This window comes from Anthonomus grandis, chromosome 7 (genome assembly GCF_022605725.1).
Source record: "Anthonomus grandis grandis chromosome 7, icAntGran1.3, whole genome shotgun sequence".
Lineage (NCBI taxonomy): Eukaryota > Metazoa > Arthropoda > Insecta > Coleoptera > Curculionidae > Anthonomus > Anthonomus grandis.
Window position 1 is genome coordinate 21447924 of NC_065552.1, and position 20759 is coordinate 21468682.

The 20759-nt window shown below is 35.9% G+C and overlaps 1 protein-coding gene across 1 annotated transcript in view; it reads left to right on the forward strand.

Moving 5' to 3' along the window:
* The window catches only part of LOC126738494 (small G protein signaling modulator 1-like), a 159287-nt gene that overhangs the window by 38808 nt on the left and 99720 nt on the right, over positions 1 to 20759 (forward strand). The window contains exons 2-4 of the mRNA XM_050443861.1: positions 1318 to 1467; positions 8621 to 8852; positions 11416 to 11620. Coding sequence (XP_050299818.1) covers positions 1318 to 1467; positions 8621 to 8852; positions 11416 to 11620 — 587 coding nt within the window. The remainder of the gene's footprint in view (positions 1 to 1317; positions 1468 to 8620; positions 8853 to 11415; positions 11621 to 20759) is intronic.

A 20759-nucleotide genomic window follows, 5' to 3' on the forward strand; every position in this document is an offset into this window, starting at 1 on the left:
AGAGTTCTACTTTCGGGAAAATAAATATTACTTTACTTATTCCAGGGGGTTAGGGAATAAAGCAGAAAACATTTTTCTTTGTATTTTGATTAAACTTCTTTATAAAAAACTAGTAGAATTTGTTTATACTATTTGAGGACTAAACTGGTTTAACAGTCTGTAAAAAATATCTACTCGATTTTCTTTCTCGACGTAAATCACGGCGATCTGCTTCTATCGTCTGAGCGATTTTTGATTCTAAACCTCCCTTGGCTATATTCAGAGTACGTTCGGACGAAAAATTTTTGTAAAAAAACGTGGATCTATAGCAAATCACATTTTCCTATCAAATTATTATTTTTCACGCCAGAAAATCTGGTTATAGTTTTCTTTTAATAATGGCTTGCTAGCACTTTTGCTTCGGAGGTTGTAGATTTAAATTTAGTTAAAGTAGATTTTAAACCTTTAATTATTATATTAACTTTTATATTTTAGTCATATTTTATTCCGCGCTCATTTCATACTGTGATTTCTTCGACATATTTTAGTATAGTACATATTTTGTTAAGTAACTACCATTCTGTTTCCGCCAATGCTTATGCAGTAGTATTTATATTCTGTCAATTGTACAGCTACTATATTTGCTGCATTATCTGTAGTTACAGTCCAAGCTTTTTCTGTTGTTTCTCATCTAATTTTAACTTTAGATAATTCTTCTTTTATCTTTTTATCCAATGTTGAGGTGTGTGACTTTGGTCATAAGGACTACATATTAGAATAAAGTGCTGTATACAAATATATCTACGTTACGCCTTATCCAGTGGTAGTGGTGGTACGGATTGAGACAGAGCTCATGAAAGTTCAATAAGAAATTCACGTAAAAAAAATTCTATGTGAAAATCAGAATTTATCATCGATTTTTCCCTAGAACTTTTTCAAGTATTTTGTCAAGTATGACAACACTGGAAAATATCTTTGTAGAAAATTGGCATATCGGAGAGTTCTAATTCGTATTCTAATGTTTCAAAATGACGAATTTTGTATAAGTTTTTTTGATTTTTTAATACAAAATATATTTATTTAACATAACTTATTAACATTTATTATAATAGATCCTTTTTACTAAACCAAAAAAAGTTTCTGAAAATCGGTGGGTCTTAAATTGTTCAGGCACCAAAGAAGCCACAACATTAAAATTATAATTAAAAAAAGATTTTAATTATAGAAAGATTACCATGATAAAAAGGTACAAAAAAATCCTAAAAGAATTAATTCTATATTAATAAAAATTGAGTCCTATTATATAATTTTTATTAACATACATTGTTTGTTTTTTAGATAACAAGGACTACAAAGAAAAGCTGATCGCTTCTGTAAAAAAGGAGGTAAAACAGGTGATGGAAGAGTCGGTTACGCGAAAATTTGTGCACGAAGAAAGCGGATCTGTGACCTCTCTCTGTGGTGCTGTAGAAAATTGTCTTTCACAAGGTAAATCATATTTGCAAAATATATGAAGAGCACAGTGTAAATATCTTATACCTAATAAAAAGGGATAAGGGCGTACCCAGAATTTCAGCTAGGGGGGGGGCAGCTCAGACCTGTTTCGAGAAGATGCTCGGTCGGGTATATTAAAACAAAAAATCATGAAAATTGACTTTTATTAATTAGTTTGATTGACACAAAACAAAATATTATATATATGATAATCATATATATTATTATGTAGATTAATTTAACAGTAATCTTTTGCCGAAAATTTATCTATGAGAGTCTTTTCAATCAATTCACTGCTTTCTTTTAAATAATTGTGATGTATGATTATATTGAAAAAAAACCTCTTTGATATCTCTTTTCCCATGGTGAAAATTAGACCAAAAAAGAACAAGAAGTCATGGTTAACTAGGGGACTTAAAACTTCATGTAGAAATTTGAGATCCCTTCACACATTAAGAAAGTTCACGAATTGCCCGGCTTTTCATCAATATTTTAACTCTTATAGGTCTTTGTATCGGCGACTAATAAAAATCGCCAAAAGATCCTTCTACTCAAATTGCCTAAATAAGGCTACAAACAAGTCTAAAGAATGCTGGAAGATTGTTAATGATATCCGTCAATTATACAGCAGTTATTTCATGGCAGTCCCTGAATGTTCTGCTAGTAATATAAATGACTTTTTTATTGGAATTGCTGATAAAATCCATAAAGATTTGGGTTTCCCAACAACAGATCCACTTACTTATTTATCAAGCACCAGTATTCAAGGATCATTTTTCTTTATACCTACAGACTTGGTTGAGCTTAAGGAGGTATTAACTTCAATAAAAAACAAAAACTCAGCCGGGGAGGATGGCCTATCTGCCAAAATACTCCTGAACATGCCGGACATCTCTCTGAGTGTCCTTGTTGAAGCTATAAATGCATCATGGGTTATGGGCACCTTTCCCGCTTGCCTAAAATCTGCTAAAATTATCCCAGTTCATAAGACGGGCAGCCTCGCTGAACCATCAAACTTTAGACCAATATCCCCTCTGTCCACACTTTCAAAGATTATTGAAAAATTGGTTAAAAAACGTGTGATGTCTTATTTAAAATCAAAGATTATTCTTAGTGGTTCTCAGTTTGGCTTTCAAGAAAATAAAAACACAAATGACGCAATGTTTAACTTTATGAGTGATGTCTACTGTCAGATTAACGGTGGTGGAGTTTCCGCTGCTGTGTTTTGTGACTTGTCGAAAGCCTTCGACTGCGTCAGTCACGAAGTTCTGCTGCGGAAGCTCTTCCACTATGGTTTTAGGGGCTTGGCGGCGAGTTGGTTTTGTTCATATCTAAAGGGTCGTCGTCAGAGAGTGTGTGTGGGGTCGGAGTATTCTGAATATCAATCTGTTGCCTGGGGAGTACCTCAGGGGTCGGTACTGGGACCAATACTTTTTCTCCTATATATTAATGACCTCATCCGACTTAATATCCAGGGAAAATTCACGCTCTTTGCTGACAACACCATTGTTCTCTGGCATGGGTATGATACCGACTCTTTGAGAATAGCCATGTTGGCTGATCTTTAACTTATATATGAGTGGTTCAGGGCAAATTTACTATCATTAAATCCAGAGAAGACCAAACTAATTTGTTTTACAAATAACCGTAGTCTTGATAATATTCTTATTGCTAACTGCCCTGTCCCGCCTTATTCTAACAATAGGTTTTTGGGTCTGGTGATTGACAAGGAACTTAAGTTTGAGGACCATATACGGAGTCTCAGCAATAGGGTTTCTGCGGGTTGTTTTGCTGTTAGGGTGGCCTGTCGGGAGCTTGGGATTGGGAGAGCTGTGTACTTTTCCCTGATTGAGTCCCATCTCAGGGATGGTGTCTGCTTTTGGGGTAGTGCAAGCAAATATCTTCTACAGATGTTGTTTGTTCTACAGAAACGTGCTGTGCGTTATATATGCGGGATATCACCTAGGGAATCATGCCGACCATATTTTATCAAGGAGGGTATTCTTACAATCTACTGCCTATACATACAGGAGGTGGCATGCCTTATTTTCTCCCATCAATATAGGTTTGTTCTACAGAATCCACGATATGTCACTCGCCAGCGGAATAATTTGCCGCTTCCCATTCCAACATCTGCCTTGGTAAAGAGATCAATTTTTTATGGAGGTATAAAAATCTTTAACCACCTACCAGAGGACATTAGAGGGGCAAAATCTCTCATCAAATTTAAGTTTCTCTTGAGGAGATTTCTGAGTGGTCGAGCTTATTACTCTGTGGCTGAATATTTCAACGACAATCAGATTTTAATTAATTAAGGGAGACCTAGTTCTTTTCCTAACCTGTTTGTTTTAAATGTTTTTTTTTTATCAATAAATGTTGAATTGTACTTAGTTAAGAAAAGTTAGATATAGTTAATTTTATTAATTCAAAAAAAAATGTAAATTTTAACTGTTTAACTTTGTTTTGTCATTGTAACTTGTATTTTTAAATATAATTTTAACCTTGTAACTCTGTATCTTTAGGATTAGGTGAAGCTTTGTTTATAACAATATTTTGTTCAAACAGTAAAGCATATTTGAATTTGAATTGAATTGAATTTGATTATCAGACATAAACCTGTAAACCTCTCTTCACCCATGGTGCTTTTAAGACACGTTTTAACTTTTTGCAGCGTACTGAAGGACCGTTCCACGTTCGCCGTGGTGCATGGGATAGTGCTTAAAATAATCAATGCCTCAACAGCAGGGCAAAAAATTTTGGCTTCGATAAACAGATCAACTACTTCTACGTCCCTTAATTGATCATCTTATAAAGCCTTCTTCACCCATAAATTATGCCAAAGGTTCAGTTTTCCGGTGATATCCAGGTTATAAAATTCTTCGAATGATTCTGCGTTCTTAAGTAAGTCTGTAATACTGGTTTGGGTCTTGGTCATATACAAGGGATGTAGCTTACTTGAAGCAAACACCGATGTATTTTCTTGGGAGAATCGAATATTCAATGATGAAATGAGTGTATGGTATTATCAGGGAATGCCGCCAATATTCGTTATCATTCTCTGATGGCGGATTACTTCTATGTGTTTGCTTGTGAGCAAGACGTGGAACCGAAGAAGCGAAGAAATTTCTAGGTTCAACTCCATTGCAACAGCTCGCGCTTTTTGAAGCATTTCATTAATTATTCTATCAGGAAACTCGCTGTCATTTCTGAGAATGTCCTTGAAATTTTTGATACGTTCCCCCACCGAGATCATTTCGATCGATTTAGCTTGCAGTGCGCTAACTACTGGTTATAAAACTGCTCAATATTTGGCTATTGTTTTTAGAGCAATAATAAACACTGGTTTTGTAACGGCTGAATGCAACTGATATGCAGATTTTCTGGTGGCATAATTTCCTTCTATGGATAACGTTTCTAGAGATTTCACTGGGAAAGAGAGTTCTGGGAAATTTTGGGAAAACTTTCTGATTGATTTATATTTTTCGGGCCATCTCTTGTTATACAATCGTGATAGGCTTGGAGCGTAGTTTCGACGTGTAGTGGATTCTCTGAAAATACGGTTGAGTTTGTGACTTGAACAGTGAAAATATAAAGCACGAGGATATTTTTTTCTTAAAATGGCTGGTACGCCACTCTCTTTCCCTGCCATTGTAGAACAACCATCGAATCGATGTGTAAACTGCATTGCGATGGCACTTTTCCAGGTGACTTATTAATTTGTCGTCCCTTGAATTGATTCTTGACTTCAATGAATTTAATAAAACACCCTCACTGTTTGTTTTCCCCTAAGAGGCATATCATGTTTACCGCAAAATACTATACAAGCAATAATTGATTACAATATTTGTCTGTTTTCATCGTTTGCTTTTTGGTGTCCACTTTGCAGTTGGATGTCTACAGGAACATTTTCAAGAAAAAATTTTTGCAGCATTTGTCGCTGTTAGGTGAAGGTTGGTCGTTGCATGCTTTCGGCAGTCTTCATGCACATTTTTGAACTTTATATATGACCATAAATGATCCCAAAATTCCTCTTACAGTGCTGATGGGCGGAGGGAACAAAATACAATGCTTACAAAGAGCACCTTTTAGTCGCTTGGAATATACTAGCATCACTTTCAAAATCATAATTTTTGGGCGGGATCTAAGGATTTTGTAACAACTCCCCTTCTTTTCCGTCGATAGCTGGGTAGCCATGTCGATGGAGAAGAATAGTCGGAAACAGATATATTTACAGGTTCTGCTGGAGAATGTGACGCTTGTCTAATGTTCGCATGCAATGATCTTGGCATTACATGAGTAGTTTTATCATGGTTGTCATTTTCATTGTTTCCGCTTCCACTGCTTCTTTCCCGACCCTTTTTTCTTTTTTCGCGTGTTGTCCCTTAAAAATAGATACACAAAATTACTCTTACGGTGTTTAGGCATAGGGCGAAAATACGGAAAATAAAGATCAAGATACCTATAATAACATCACATTCAAATATCATTTACTTCGGACTTTCTATCAGTAAAAGTAAAATTGCGATATTCAAAATTCATTAATTTTGTGATTTGAACAAAGAAATTAAATAATCATATGAGGTTTTGTTTTATTTTGACTCACCTCTTTCAAAGAATTTCCTGATATCTATTTGACAGAGTTATATTTTCAGTCTCCAATTGTTGCGCAGTAAACGTAAATTAAATCTCGTGTCGCCGCAACTAAACTATAAGACACTATGGCGCATGAAATATTCGCTCGTATTAAACTCCGAACTGAATTGAATTGTATTCGCTGTCTCGTCGTCTCGTCGAACTGAATTGCCTTGCTCTGCCTCACGATCCCGCTTATATATTCAGATATTCCTGCTTCCGAAATACCTAGAAAATAATCGACTCTCGACTCTATTTCCGTACTTGTCTCATACTTGCTATCACTGTCTTTCCTTTCCAGCTAGAATGTTCTTCGTGGTATTGCTATTCAATAGATGTCGCTATTGACCTATAAATAAACTCTATAAATTGATGCTATTTCAGATTTCTGTTATTATCTTGTATTAAAAAGTACTGTCGTCCGTAACTCGATAGCTAGATGTTGTTTTCTCCCGATTATATTTGGCTTTACTCCTAGCGGAAACTACGAGATGCGACGGTTTCGCGGGAGATTTAAATTATATTGAGTCGCTAACAGTATACTACATCGAATGTTGTAGAATACTTAATTATAGATAAAAAAATATTAAATCAAAATATCTGACTGAAAAATATTTTGTTTCTGACACTTCATTTTGTGCAGAGTAGGTAACACGTTTTTAATTCCCACTGATGGCCAGGAAAATTGACGTTTATTTTATCTTCTGGCGGAGGTGGCTGCCTCCCCCCCTGCGCCTACCTGGGTACGCCCTTGAAAAGGGGACGACAAGACTCATGATTACTTCCATTGCAAAGGACTCGAATTGCTCTTTTCGGTAATAAAAGTGAGTTGAAGAGGTATCGAGCACATGAGCCCCAAAAACAAATCCCATAGCTCAGATAGGAGTCTACTAGAGCATAATATGCATTTTTTGCTATAGAAAAACTTATTACACACCCTGTTCCTGATAGGCAGTATCAATTGTTATACACAAAAACTTATGTAATATCTGTCGCAGAATCCTATCATCATTAATACAAACATTATCTATCTGATATTTAAAGCACAATAAGTTCGTTTTAGAAGTGTGGAGGCACAGATTGTTTACATCACACCAATCCTTATTTTTTACCAAGTCAGTCCTCCTTGGATAGAATTAACAAATTCTGACAGATAATTGACATTTGAGTTTCAAATCACGTGACTATAGTATCCTTTTTGCTATTGGTTAGATTGGGATGACATATTTGTCAAACAATTGTTTAACATTGAGTTCTTGGTCACGTAACCAATATAACTTTTTTGCTATTGGCTGTAAGTGATTGAAGTATTTTATTTATTTATTTATAAAACTTTATTTATTTCTGAATGTATGTTACCTATGAATGTTGCTTCTGCAAATCTTTTTTACTCTGTAACTCTTTAAGAGCGACTATATAAACATATTATGGTTCTTCGAAGCCTAATACTCCAAGACTAATCCTATAATTCCTTCGCATATAAACTTTGACCCTTCCACTAACCAGACCTAACTAAACTTGATAATTTTTTTAAAAGAAATTCTTTCAAGCTTTTTAATGACAATACCTAAATGTTTTAAACTGGTCCTTACGGACCGTCAGTATAGGAGCGAAGCGCCTATACTGGCCAATATATGTGGGTGACAAAACTCTTAAAATCGACCGTCTTAAATGCCATATCAAGAGGACATTCAGATCAGCCCATAGTTCACCAAGGACATGTAGCTTTTGCGTAGTCCTCATTGCCTCGAGTTGTACATAAATAAGCTTCTGAACCTTAAGAAATACGAGCTGTATCTGTTTACGCCACCCAAATACTCTTCTCCATAAATCCTTTTAATGTTACAACAAATATTCATACGCGGGGAGTTAATAAAAAGCAACATTGAGCTTTAATTAAAAAATTGATTGCCACTCCAAGACAATTGCGGAATAGGCAAAGCGAATCTATTGAAATACACTAGTAGACCCAATTCGCAATCTTGCATACTTTCAGTCGGTGAAAATTTGAAAGTAGATCGTCTCTCACTTGCCTTATATGCAACACTTCTTTGCAGTCTAAACACATCTCTTGTTTTGGTACTATATGTCCCCAAGCAATATGTGAGTGAGAGAATAAAAAAAAACCTGCATTTTTTAATAGAGTAAGGAGCGAAAAGATGTTTAAGTAAAGCGTTGACTTCTATAATCCAGTATACAAGTTCCAGACCAGAGTCAAGAAGACTGCCCAGCTCTCCAGGAATGTTTGCGGTGGATAAGCCACCGAGAGCTTTACTGTTATTTACTCAAGGAAATTCGAAATTTTCTGGACAAAGTACATACCTCCCGAATATTTTTGAGACAATTGCATACTACAAATGCTTTCTTATGCCTCGTTATCTTAGTAGCATGTAATGAAAAAATATTTTATCTCTTTTAATATCGGGATAAAATAAGGGTCAGTACATTATTGGATGATATTTATAGTTAATATTACATTTTGGCCTTTTAAAACTAAGCATAGTATTTTTTTTAGGTCTACGTAGAAGAGCATTAGGCCTATTCAAAACCTCATCCACAACGGCATTACTTCATAAAGTAGCTAAGCATTGTCCAGAAGCAGATAGAATATCAAAGAAAGTACAAGAAATAGAAAATTTAGATCCTAATCGTAGATCCAGTAGCAGTAGCGATAGTGTGACCAAGCCTACCTTAAAGAAAAACTTATCGTTTCCTTCTAGTCCTTTACCTAGGTTCTTGTGGATAAGGTAAGCGTGCTTAAAATTACTAATACTGATTATTCTGAAATATGCACTCCAATGGTTTTATTTTGAAAATTGCCTCTATCTTAGAAAATGTTCATTTCAGCTCTTAATTTAGGCACAAAATGTTCGTCTGTTTCTGAACGCTAATCATCTAACAAAATTTTCCCGGATAAAACCGGTCGCATATTCACACAAAAGTTGTATCAAATACCATAAATCTATACAATATTCTACAGACCGATCGAGATAAAGCTTTATTCAAATAAACGTAACATTTCACTTTTAAATAGATACCTAAAAGGATTTCGACCGGAAAACAGGGGGAAAAGGGCGCCACTCATGCGGAACATAAACAGATTTGACCTCAGCATTGAATCTCTTATTAAGGTCTACATTCAATTACTAAGTTTTTCATTTGCAAAGATTTTATTTACGTTGGACTGCATGAAACAGGCTTTATAAAGAGAATATCCAGTATTTTTATTATTTACTATACAAAGGCATAGATTGAATAAAGTATTAATATTTATAATTCCATTAACATATTGTTTTTTTTCGTTGTGTATTTTTATTTACTGTTTAAATAATGTCATATAATAGAGCAACATTTATTTGGAGGCTGTCTGTTTATTAATAAAAATAATATTTGAATTCATGGCTTAATATTCAAGAGAAGAGTTTGCAAAATTTACGTTTGTACAAGTCATAACTAAGTTTGCATCCTCTCTGTAGTCACTCCAGATCAACTTAAAGTGTAAATAATAAAGTAGTTCTAAGATCAAAAATTTGGATATATGTATATAAGGTTGCTCTGCTGGAAGCCTCGAAAAATGGCGAGCAGTTTGATTCAAATAATTCCGATTTCTCCAAGACATTCGATAATGAAAACTTTCTAAGGGCTAAACGGGACGTCCTGAGATTTTCTTCTCACTTGCCCCGAGGGACTTCTGCTTCCAGCTCGTAGATCGCTCATCGCCCACCCTGACCCGAAAAGTTTGGTAGGAGAAATTGCTCTAGGGAAGAACACAATCTGTTAGAATTAGGTAAACTGTATCCTGCGCTTTTATCTTATTCACTAAAAGCCTCCTGAGTCGAGGTATACTGAGACGGATCTCCCATGGCTCTATCCTGAGCAGGTGGAACTTGGCTTTGAACCCCCTTGCTAGTGTAGGAGAGCTGCAGGCAATGATTTCTATGAGCGTGAGTTTGGAACTTAAAACGCTTTCCACTCATGCATTGCATTTACGATCGCGGTGATGGTATATCACCTAGGCATTGTGAGCATCGGTCGCATCTTCTTAAGTTAATGATTCTAGAGGTGTCTAAAGTGCTGGTTGGAGTAGTCTGTTGGATGATGTCCTGCTCGTCGTTCCTGAATGGTAGCCGTCACGTTTTTCTCGTGAGTGACATCTTTGCCAGAGATATATATCATTATCGTTAGCTTGGTACAATGTATATCAAGTTGATTCAATTTAAATTGATTTTTCCAAAGCCTTAGATATTGTAAACTTCAATAGTCTAACGGCTAAATTTGTTACTTTGTATTTTACAAGAATACAAAGATTTTACAAAAAATGTATTTTGCTTTGTATTTTGAAGCAAATAATCTGTTAGAATTAGGTAAACTGTGTCCCGCACTTTTGCCTTGTCCATATTGGCTTATTTGGCGAACGTTCCTTCAGGTGGGAAGTCTTTGTCGCGTCCTTGCCCTAATCGGGGAAAGCAGCGAATAAGTTAAAATTTAGCTCAGGAAAAATTGAGCTGATTCTCCCATTGCTCAATCCTAAGCAGGTGGGACTTGGCTACAAACCCTCATGCTACTGTAAGTGATCTGGTTATGGGCTAAATGATTTTAATGAGTGTACTCAAGCTCTTTCCACTCACGCTTGGATTGCTTTTGCTATGCCGATTTGCTTCAGGTTAGTCTTCTTTTTAGGGTAACTACAAAGTACCTGAAGAACACTCCTTTTGTTTTCTGGGCGTTAATGTATCTTTCATGTGATATTCGATGATCCACGATCGCGCCCATACGATTTGATAGAGGATCTTCTTGAGGGCTTAGAATAGACTTAAGAAAGGCCTTCTTTGGAACTTTGTTAACTACTCGGATAGTAGTTCTGTGGGAAATTTCTCTTCTCGAAGATCTTCTGTCTACCAGGTGAGTGTTTCAGTCGCAACGCAAAATTGTGTTTATGATTGAGGTGATGGTAAATGTATCCTTCAGCTGGAGGCACTATGAGCATCGAGGTGAACTCTATTATACAATTACTTGCTACAAAAATTATAGCTTTGGCATATAAAAGAAGACTTTTTGTAATAATTTAACTGACAAAACTGTGAAATAAAAATTAGTTTTACCAGCCCAACGTTCTACTTTAAAATTCTAATTGGATACGACCAACCTTAAAAAAAGTATTTTCCTCTTTACTTAATAAACAAATGCTTTCAGCTAATTGGAGTATTGTGTATACATTTGTAGCACTGAAATAGTTTCCTTAAATCAATTTCTCATTGTACGTGCCTAATTGAGTCGGCTGTAAAATGCATCGTTCCATTTTTGTTGCAGGCTAGCCCTTTTCGATAAACAACTGGCGAAAATAATCGACTTCCTGGTCAGTAACGCCCACAAGTACTACGATAAAGACGCTTTAGTAGCTGACCCTGATTACGGAACTATATTAAGCTCATTGTTGGTGGGCCCGTGTGCACTTGACTATTCCAGGACAAAGAGTGTAGAGCAGTTCTGGACTGATCCACCTGCTGACGAATTGGTAAGTAATGTTAACTTTTCATTCTCATATGGTCATCGCAATCTGAAGTACCATATAGAATGTTAAGGACATAATGTGTTTTCTGAGTAATTGGATAAACTAGGCCCGACAAACGCAATGTGATCCAGACTGTTACTTAGGAATGAATCGAGAATAGCATGAAACATTTATTTATGGTACATGCCCTAAGACTAGAAGCTTAAATACATCTTGTGCATTACTTTGGACAAAATTAACTTCCCTATCCATTTTCTGAACCAGAACCGACTAAAATCCAGGAATAATCGGCTTATCCCTAATGAAGTTGTAAATTCACGCTCTGGCTAACTGCTTGTTTGCACATTCGTGCCGGCGGCATGGCATAGATTTTAAATCCAACACCAGAGCACGCCAAATATTTACCTCTTATCTTGTTTAGCGGTTTTCATTTGTATGAACATTTTAGCAGGGGTTTTAAAATCTGTATTTCCGTTAGAATTAAAACACATAAACACGATATAAACATTAAAGTTATTATATTTAAACATAATTTAAAATTAGAACCAAATATGATACTAAGCACCAAAGATTCGACGCTTTGACTAAATTGTAGGGATATTTCAGCATTGACTGACTCCGTGCTCTATGTCTGAATATCAATATTATATTGATTATTTCGGTAAGCATCTAATGTACCCTTGGGATTGACAACGTCCAGGAGGTATTTTTTCTATTAAAAAGACATATAATCCTGTTTGAAAACATACCAAGGTGTATGTGATATCAAATTATGAAGCCCTTGCTGAGTTCTAGGTCTACAGATCTTCTGTGTCTGAACAACTATATATGTTTGTCTTGTCCAAAAAGACCAGGAAATTGATTATTTGATCCTCGTGATCGGAATTATCTAAATCTACAATCTCATACATGACGGTGATATAGCTGAAGCAGTTTTGTAAGGTTTTACTAAGGCGTTTGATTTTAACAAATCATGCACTATTGTAATCAAAAGTTTAGAAATATGGTTTTTGAGGATTTAGAAAATAGAGCCATGTCACTTTCGAGATCTTTAGTGTTGTTGATTCATGCATGAAAATTCATGATGTGAAAATAACTGACTGATTATATATATCCACAAATAGAAACATTTCTTATACCTGAAAATGAGTTACAATTTGCGTTTATTTGACATGCAAATCTAAATTTATATCCACGTATCAAAATGAAACCGCCAGGAAGGTGTATATGCATATATATGTTGCAAATAAGATTATATAAAATATTGGAAATATGGAAAACCTTATAGGTTAGCAATTCATTGCTTAATGTACCGCATAAAAATACATCAATTTCAATATTTCCGAGAATATCTGAAAATGTATATAAATTGTAAATTTTTAGAGAGATCTTGTATTTAGAAAAATGCTGAAATTTTGATATGATTAGTAGCAATAGAGCAAAATATTTTCATTTTATCGATATATCACAAGTATGCCGTTGTTTTTAAAATATTAGAGCCATTTTTTTTTTTTTTCAAAAAAGTGTGTCTACTACAGCAGATGATCCAATCGGTGTTTGGTCATCGACAAAATTTTTGGTTAAATACAAATGCAAATAAATAACACACTTTAGTTAGAGGAGTATCAAATGTACTAAAAAAGAAACCGTTTTTTTTTGTTACAACTACATCACCCTGTAGTTCAAAAACTAAAATTGCACCTAAAGAACACTAGATTTTGTCACTAAAGCCTGCATATAATTTAAATTTAATTCTGGGGCTTAAACAATTATTCTTTATAATATCAGCTTTCAGGTTTTAATTACATTTTAATATCGGAACCAAAAAAAAATGAAAACGTCGCAATCTTAAACACAAAATAAAATGGTCGTTGTTTGCTTAAGAGACGGGACATCGGGTCGTCGTTAAACTTTCTCTCCTTCCTTCGATTAATGATGGAAAGTCTATTGAGGTCACGTTGAAAAAAATCGCTTTAACCCAATTTTGTGAAAATCAATGTTTATGCTGGAAATGTCGTGTCAATCTGACGTGTATGACTCAAAGGTCAAATTTAAGGTTTTTTATTAAAATTTAAAATTTCAGCAAGAATACTAAATGTATTGTGGCGTTTTGTCCTCTTCAATCAGATGTGAATTAATATGCCCAATACACAAACTTATTACACTCTTATAACACATTTATTACACACTAAACTCAATAACTTAAACTGCAAAAAATATTAATATAATTATACAGTATTAAATATTTATACTATATTTATTTTGATTAAAAATTCGTGTAAATATTTAGTCTCGAACTGCCTTTTAGCGGCGAGGGCTCTATACCTACTTTCTATGTGTATCCAGAGATGTCGCGCGGTGTGTCTGCCGCTCGCTCGCACCTTCGGGTCTAAAGCCGGGTACACACCTTAAGAGCACATGGTTTGAGTACATATACGCATATGCAAATGTAGACGGTCCATTTGTCGTTTCTCACGGCATGCGGCTTGACTCGCGCGCGACCTCGAGTGTACGTGGGTTGAGCCAAGTCTTGTCGGTTTTTAGGCCCCGCTCAAAGAAAACATTCCGCGTATGCGTGCTGAGTGTAGATGTTTTTCGTGTAGTTGTCTGTCTCGAGTGCTTTCATTTTGAGTATTTCTCTTATTAACTTATTGACTTTAGTTCTTTAGTTGTCTTCTATTTCCCGATCAAGCCAACTGTTTGCATGAAAATGGAATGGAGTAACGAATATGTGTCTGGAGTTAATTGACTTGTATGAGCAGTACCCAGTGCTATGAGATTCTACTAATCCTTTTTATTACTCCTACAATAAAAAGAACGACGCTTGGCAAGAAGTTACGGAAAAACTAAAGATATTAAAGTTGTAAAGCAGAAGATGAGTAGCCCTTCTGGGTTCATTTCACAGTCAGAAAAGCAAAGAAAAGAAGACGATTGGTATACTGGAATAGATAAGTACAGTTAGTAATACAGAGTGGGCTATCGAAAATTACCCGCAAGACATAACTGCTTGGAATTTTTTTTCCTGAAAAAACCCAAAAACATGTTAATTTTGTTTGTAAGGCGGACAGCTTTTGCCTCAAAAATGATTACAAAATCTTCAATCCCTTAAGCGGGGGTGTCATCCCCTAAATTTTTTTAATTGGGAATGGAGGTTAAATAATACCTAATTAAAAAGTGATATTAATTGTGTGATTTATTAATCCAACAAGTTAATTAAAATTTCAGAGTCTTATGATGACATGCAGACGAAGTTCCTGAATTGCCCTGAGGACTTTTCTAACCGTAGGTCACTTAATAAGGCAGATTATTGACAAAACAGAACTGACAAAGAGTCTGGATAGTCTGGAGCACAGGAGAAAGGTGGCTGATCTCTGTTTATTTTACCGTTATTATCAGGGTCAGTGCTCCTCTGAGCTGGCAGGCCTGATTCCACCCAGGGCTGTTCCGGCAAGAAGGGCGCGTCTAGCAGTTACGGCTCATCAACATCGAGTCCACCTGCCTACCCCAAGGACGTCGCTGTATCGGGACTCATTCATCTAGAGAACATCTTCTTTGTAGAACGGGCTTCCACCTCACATATTTCCCGACGCATACAACCTACAGCGATTCAAGATAATTGCCCACAAACATCTTCGCGCAAGCACCACTCCAAGAGTGACATAGGACTTTCCTCTTCTGCTTGTGTTTACAATTTAAAAAAAAAAAAGATCCGGTATATTGACGTCGATTTTTGTATAAGTGTGTTATCCACCATCGCCTTTTTTGCATTTTCGGCTTCACTTTTTTTAGTAAATCATACATTGTTAGAAATGCAGCACAACTTATTATTAAAACCTTATCCCCACTTGACGACATTTTAACTACTACTAAACTACTACTGTGAACATGGCGCGAATTGAGAACACACACATGACTTGAGCACACATACATTGCGTATGTGCTCAAGCCATGTGCGCTCAAGTGTGTACCCACCTTAAGCTGCAAACGAGATAATTCCTCATCGCCGGTCAGCAACTATATTCGCGGCTGTTAAGATTTTTACAATATTCACTGGGGATATAAAAATAAATATATTGAAAAAAGGTCAAACACAGCAAACAATTATTTGACTCTTAAAAAATCCAGGTTTAGCAAGCCCGATCTTATAAGCCTACAAAAGAATGTGGAAACGCAGAAACATGTCTTGAACATATTTTTATTAAATGTTCAAAGGATGTTTACCATGTTTATTATGATATCTTATTTTAAAGGTAATTCAATTCGCTTTCCAATACATCTTTCGGCGGCTGTAAAAGCAAACGATTGGTCATCCAGGGAGAAAGCCACTGCCCTTACATTAGCCTTGAGAAAAGATGCTGCTGCCATTTTGCAAAAAATGTCCACCGAAGAACAAGAATTGTACGACCACCTAGTAGGGCATTTGGAAATGCCTTATGGTCAGTTATACCTGGAACATGTCTACCAGACGAAGTTGAAAAATAGGTGCCAAAAGTCAGGGGGGGTTCTTGCAGAAATTTGAAGCCGATATAGCACGTTTCACTGTCATATCCAGATGTCCAGGAAAGGATCATGAAACGTTTGGCAATTCAAGCATTCCTGGTTGGACTCCACGATGGTGAAATGAGGCAAGCCTTACTACTACCACATCCACCTAAACTAGTATATGCACTAACATAAGCCCTTGAATTCAAAGCCGCCAAAAACAAGAACAAAAGTCAGGCTCGTATCCAGGAAATGATTCCAGGAGAGAACGACTTCAAGGAATCGGTTAAGCGGATCATTAGGGAGGCCGCCAGAATTGGAAGTAATGAGTAATGGCGATTTAATGAAAGGTGCTAGTTCTACTAGTATTAAGTACTTCGATATCAAGTACTTCGAGTTAACCTTTAAGCATGGAATAGATAGCTATATAGATAGACCTTGTTTTGCATTCTAAGAGGGATTACAGTGTGGGAGTCAATACTTCGACAAATTGCGGCTGTGGACATCAACCGGGAAGCCATTCCAAAAGAATTAGAAAAGCTGGTAATGTTGTCATGCACCGGTTCTAAGACCACACCCAACAAAGTTGCTCATGAATTTGGTCCATTGATATCGAGATGTTTTTGATACTGGGCAGAAAGAGAGGATCAACGGATTTTAGCACAAAATTAATACAAAAAATGCTCGTTCCTTCCGGCAGACAGTTTGAAGACTACCACTGGCCAAGAAAGAAGAGGCTGATAAGGTTGAAGGCATCATAGTACCATCTAGCAGTCCATGGTCTTTATCGATGCTACTGGCAAAGAAGACAGACGGCTCGACCAGATTCTACATAGATTATCGCTAGCCTAATAACGTGATTAAAAAGGACAGCTATCCTCTTCCTCGCATTGATGACACTTTAAACATTCTGGCTGGATCAAAGATCTTTTCCACTTTTCCACGCTAAACCTGAAATGTAGATACTGGCAAGTGCAATTGGCTCTTGAAGATCGGAAGAAGATGGCTTTCACAGTGGGTGCTGAATTATGGTAGTTTAACGCGGTGCCAGTTGGACTGTGCAACTCCCCTGCCACTTTTAAACGACTGATGGAACCGATTTTAAGGACTGTCCTGGAAGACTTGTCTGGTTTACCTTGATGATAATAATGTCATAGGAAAATCGTTAAGGGACCATATAAAAATCTAGAAAAAGTGTCCCTGAGGCTACAACGTTCTGGATTGAACTTGAGCCCATAGAAATGTCATCTGTGTCAGAGCTGTGCAGTATCTGGGTCACGTCGTTTCCAGTCAAGGAGTTGCTATGGATAAGGCTAAGGGTCAGGCTGCCAAAGATATAGGCTAGTTTCCACAGACAATCCTGAGTTACAGAGATTTTTAGGATTATGCACTTACTACCGACACTATGTAGAGAAATTTATTAACATCTCAAAACCATTGACCTGGCTGATAGAAGAAGAACGAAAATTTCAATGATCCTAAGACTGTCAGGGCGCCTTCGATCACCTAAAAGAAATTATAACAATCACACCTATCCTGAGCTATCTACTACTTGAAGGAGCATTTGTACTTGATACCGACGCTAGCAACGTGGGCATAGGAGCTGTTTGGGCTCAAATCCAGAATTACCAAGAGGAAAAAGTCATTGGCTATTCGACGCTTAGTTAGACGTTGTTCAAAATAAAACGTTTGCGTCACTCGCCGAGAGTTGCTAGCTGTTGTTAAAGCGATGAAGCACTTTAAATACCTCTATGGAAGAAAGTTCCTGCTGCGAACTAATCGTGCAGCTTTAACATGACTCATTCAGTTTAAAAATCTCAAGTCGGTCAAGTGGCAAGATGGATAGAGGCCTTTGACACTGAACACACACTGAACGCTGGGTGAATTCATGGGAATTCAGATGCCTTAGCAAAAAGGCCCTGTCCAGGAGACGGCAAACATTATCAACATCGTCGACAATCTAGAATAAACTCAAGAGGAAGGCTACAAGTAAATTAGGTAGAAACAGGTTAAAACTTGAATTAATTTTTATTTTGGATCTTGAGCCTATACCCATCATATTCCTAATAGTGAGAATTTGACAACTTTTTGCTATGCATGAATTGAATAAATGGCTAAAACAGTGGGTGTATAAAGCTAGCGGTTGACCTGCTTTTATGAGTGCTTGTACTTTATCTCAAATTTTTTATACATGTTACTTCCGCCATCATATCCTTGTCCTCGCAGGTTTTTATTGCATAGATTTAGGTTGGTTAATTGGTCATATATTATTTGCTTGATATAGTGTCCGGTCATTGATTTCACTTCAATAAAACCCAAAAGCTGCTTATATCTAGATACCTCATGCAAAAAGTCATCTATTTTTTGCTGCTTACGTCTGTTGTTTCATCGTAAAGAATAGAAAAAAGCTGGGATTTCTTAAAATCCAGCACAATGCACGACTTTACGGCATCGTCTATAACATAAATTATTTCGTTTTGAATAGTCTTACTAATCATTGTAGCATTTTTTTATGTATCAAAGTGTGACTTAAGATCAACATTGCCTGCATCTAAGTTTGAAAAGCTAGAAGTTTTTTAAATATACCTTGATTGCGTCTAGTTCTTTTTGTTGGACCCCTTAATGGCAAATTATTATGAGCACAAAAGATACTAGTTTTTATTATAGGTCTAACACGTTTTCAATTGGCTTCGATAATGGCTGCTTTTTACTTATCAAGCTGAATTACATAATAACACCAGTTTGCTTAAAATTCAACACCTTATTAAAATTGGAATCTTTTTGAAGAAAAAATTGATGTTAATTTGTAGTGTCATGATTTTGTAGTACTTCAAGAGCTTTTTTGTATTTCAATAAGAGATTTTCAACTAATGTTCGTGCTGAAAAAGTTTAAAATTATGAGTCCCGCTATAAATAGCAGATATGTTTTGTATGGTATTTCTGACTGGCTGTGCCTCCTTCAGGTGGAGCAAATAAAACGCATATTTTACAAAACGCGTCTGTTTGATATTCACTATAAGCCAGCCATTTGAACTGACTAAGCCATCCAACTTCAAATTTTCTTCTTTGCTTTCCATCTAGTTGTTAAAAAAAAACTTAACTAGCATCGGGGTTCTATGTGATTTTCAGAGAGTTTAGTCTTTCATAGTCCTTTAAATTTTTGCCTACCGCAATTCCAATATCATACAATTGCAAACTACTAAAGGTATTATGACGCAGACTGCTACTAGAATCTTTTGCCTAAAAGGGCAAAATAACCTTCACCTATATGAAGTAAATAAAAGAGATGGACGAGAATCGTGGTTATTATATGTATATTTCGATTAAAAAGAAAATCAACAAACTATTTTATTAATTTATAATTTAATAATTTAAAAAATCTTGATAACTATAATCATTGTCTAGAAAAATGCAAACCCTTCGATCTATCCCAACTAAATCAAAATAATAAACAGTAAATTTAACCTAAGGCTTTTACAACTTATAATCACAAATATTTCAAGAAGTAAATAAGAAAATGTTAACGTATTCATTAAATTAGTTTGGATTTATTCTGAAATAGATATTAACCAAAACATTGTTTTATTGTAAATGGTACCTTATTACCAATACGAAAAACTATTTAACTTTATGCCCTAGAAATTTCCGCAGATAAAATTTGTTACTCTTTTTCATAGACCTGTCGTATAACCTCTAAATGTTCAGATTGAGACTCCTTTTATTAGACTTATTCAGTTACTAAATTCACTTCCATTGTCTGGTTTATTTGCGATTTAGGTTTAAAAAAGTCCACAATAATGTGACGCTTCATTCTAGTTGGAGATAATTAAATTAACGCATACACTCAAATTAAATACTTTAAGTATTTTTGTTATTATTTTATACACTCTGTACTCTAACTATAATATTTCTTAGGCTCAGTAAAATACTAAAAACATTGAGATCAATACTGAAAAATTAGAGATCACAACCTCTCAAGCGCGATATACATAAACACAAATTCGCGCCTAAATGTTTACCCGCAAAAGGTCACCAGTGGGAGGATCGAGCGATACGGCCGGTTAAGGTCGATATACACTACGTGCTGTTTTACGATGTATAGAGTAATTTATTAATTACTGTTGTTTATGATTAATTCGCAGCCGTTTGCAAATAGAGCCAGCAGATTAAGTTGTTATTTCATGTCGCACATTTTTGGCAGTGTTAATATTTCTATTCTTATTTTCGGCCAATAAAAAGGGCCGCAGCCCCTGTAGCCGCCCCCCCTGCCCCATAGATCCGTTCTTGATTGTGGATGATACTTGGCAAAATGGGAATCTTGTAAGAGACGAAGAGGAAGATCTCGATATCCAAATAGTCCTCACCTGGATAAAAGAAATAAAAAGCTAACTTGGGAAGAAGTTGCCAAGTATTCTCTCAATGTCAAGCCATATTGGGCGCAATAGAACTCTCTATTTTTAGACGGAAATGAAACAAACATCGTTGTGTCTAAATGTCGGAAATCGGAGTTGTTAGAGGTAATCCATACCGGTGTGTCAGGAGGACACCTTGGAGTAACAAAGACCCTGGGAAATGTAAGGAAGAGATTTTACTGGGTCAATAGCAAGGCAGACGTAAGAGACTGGTACAGGAAATGCATTGTATGAGAAGCACAGAAGGC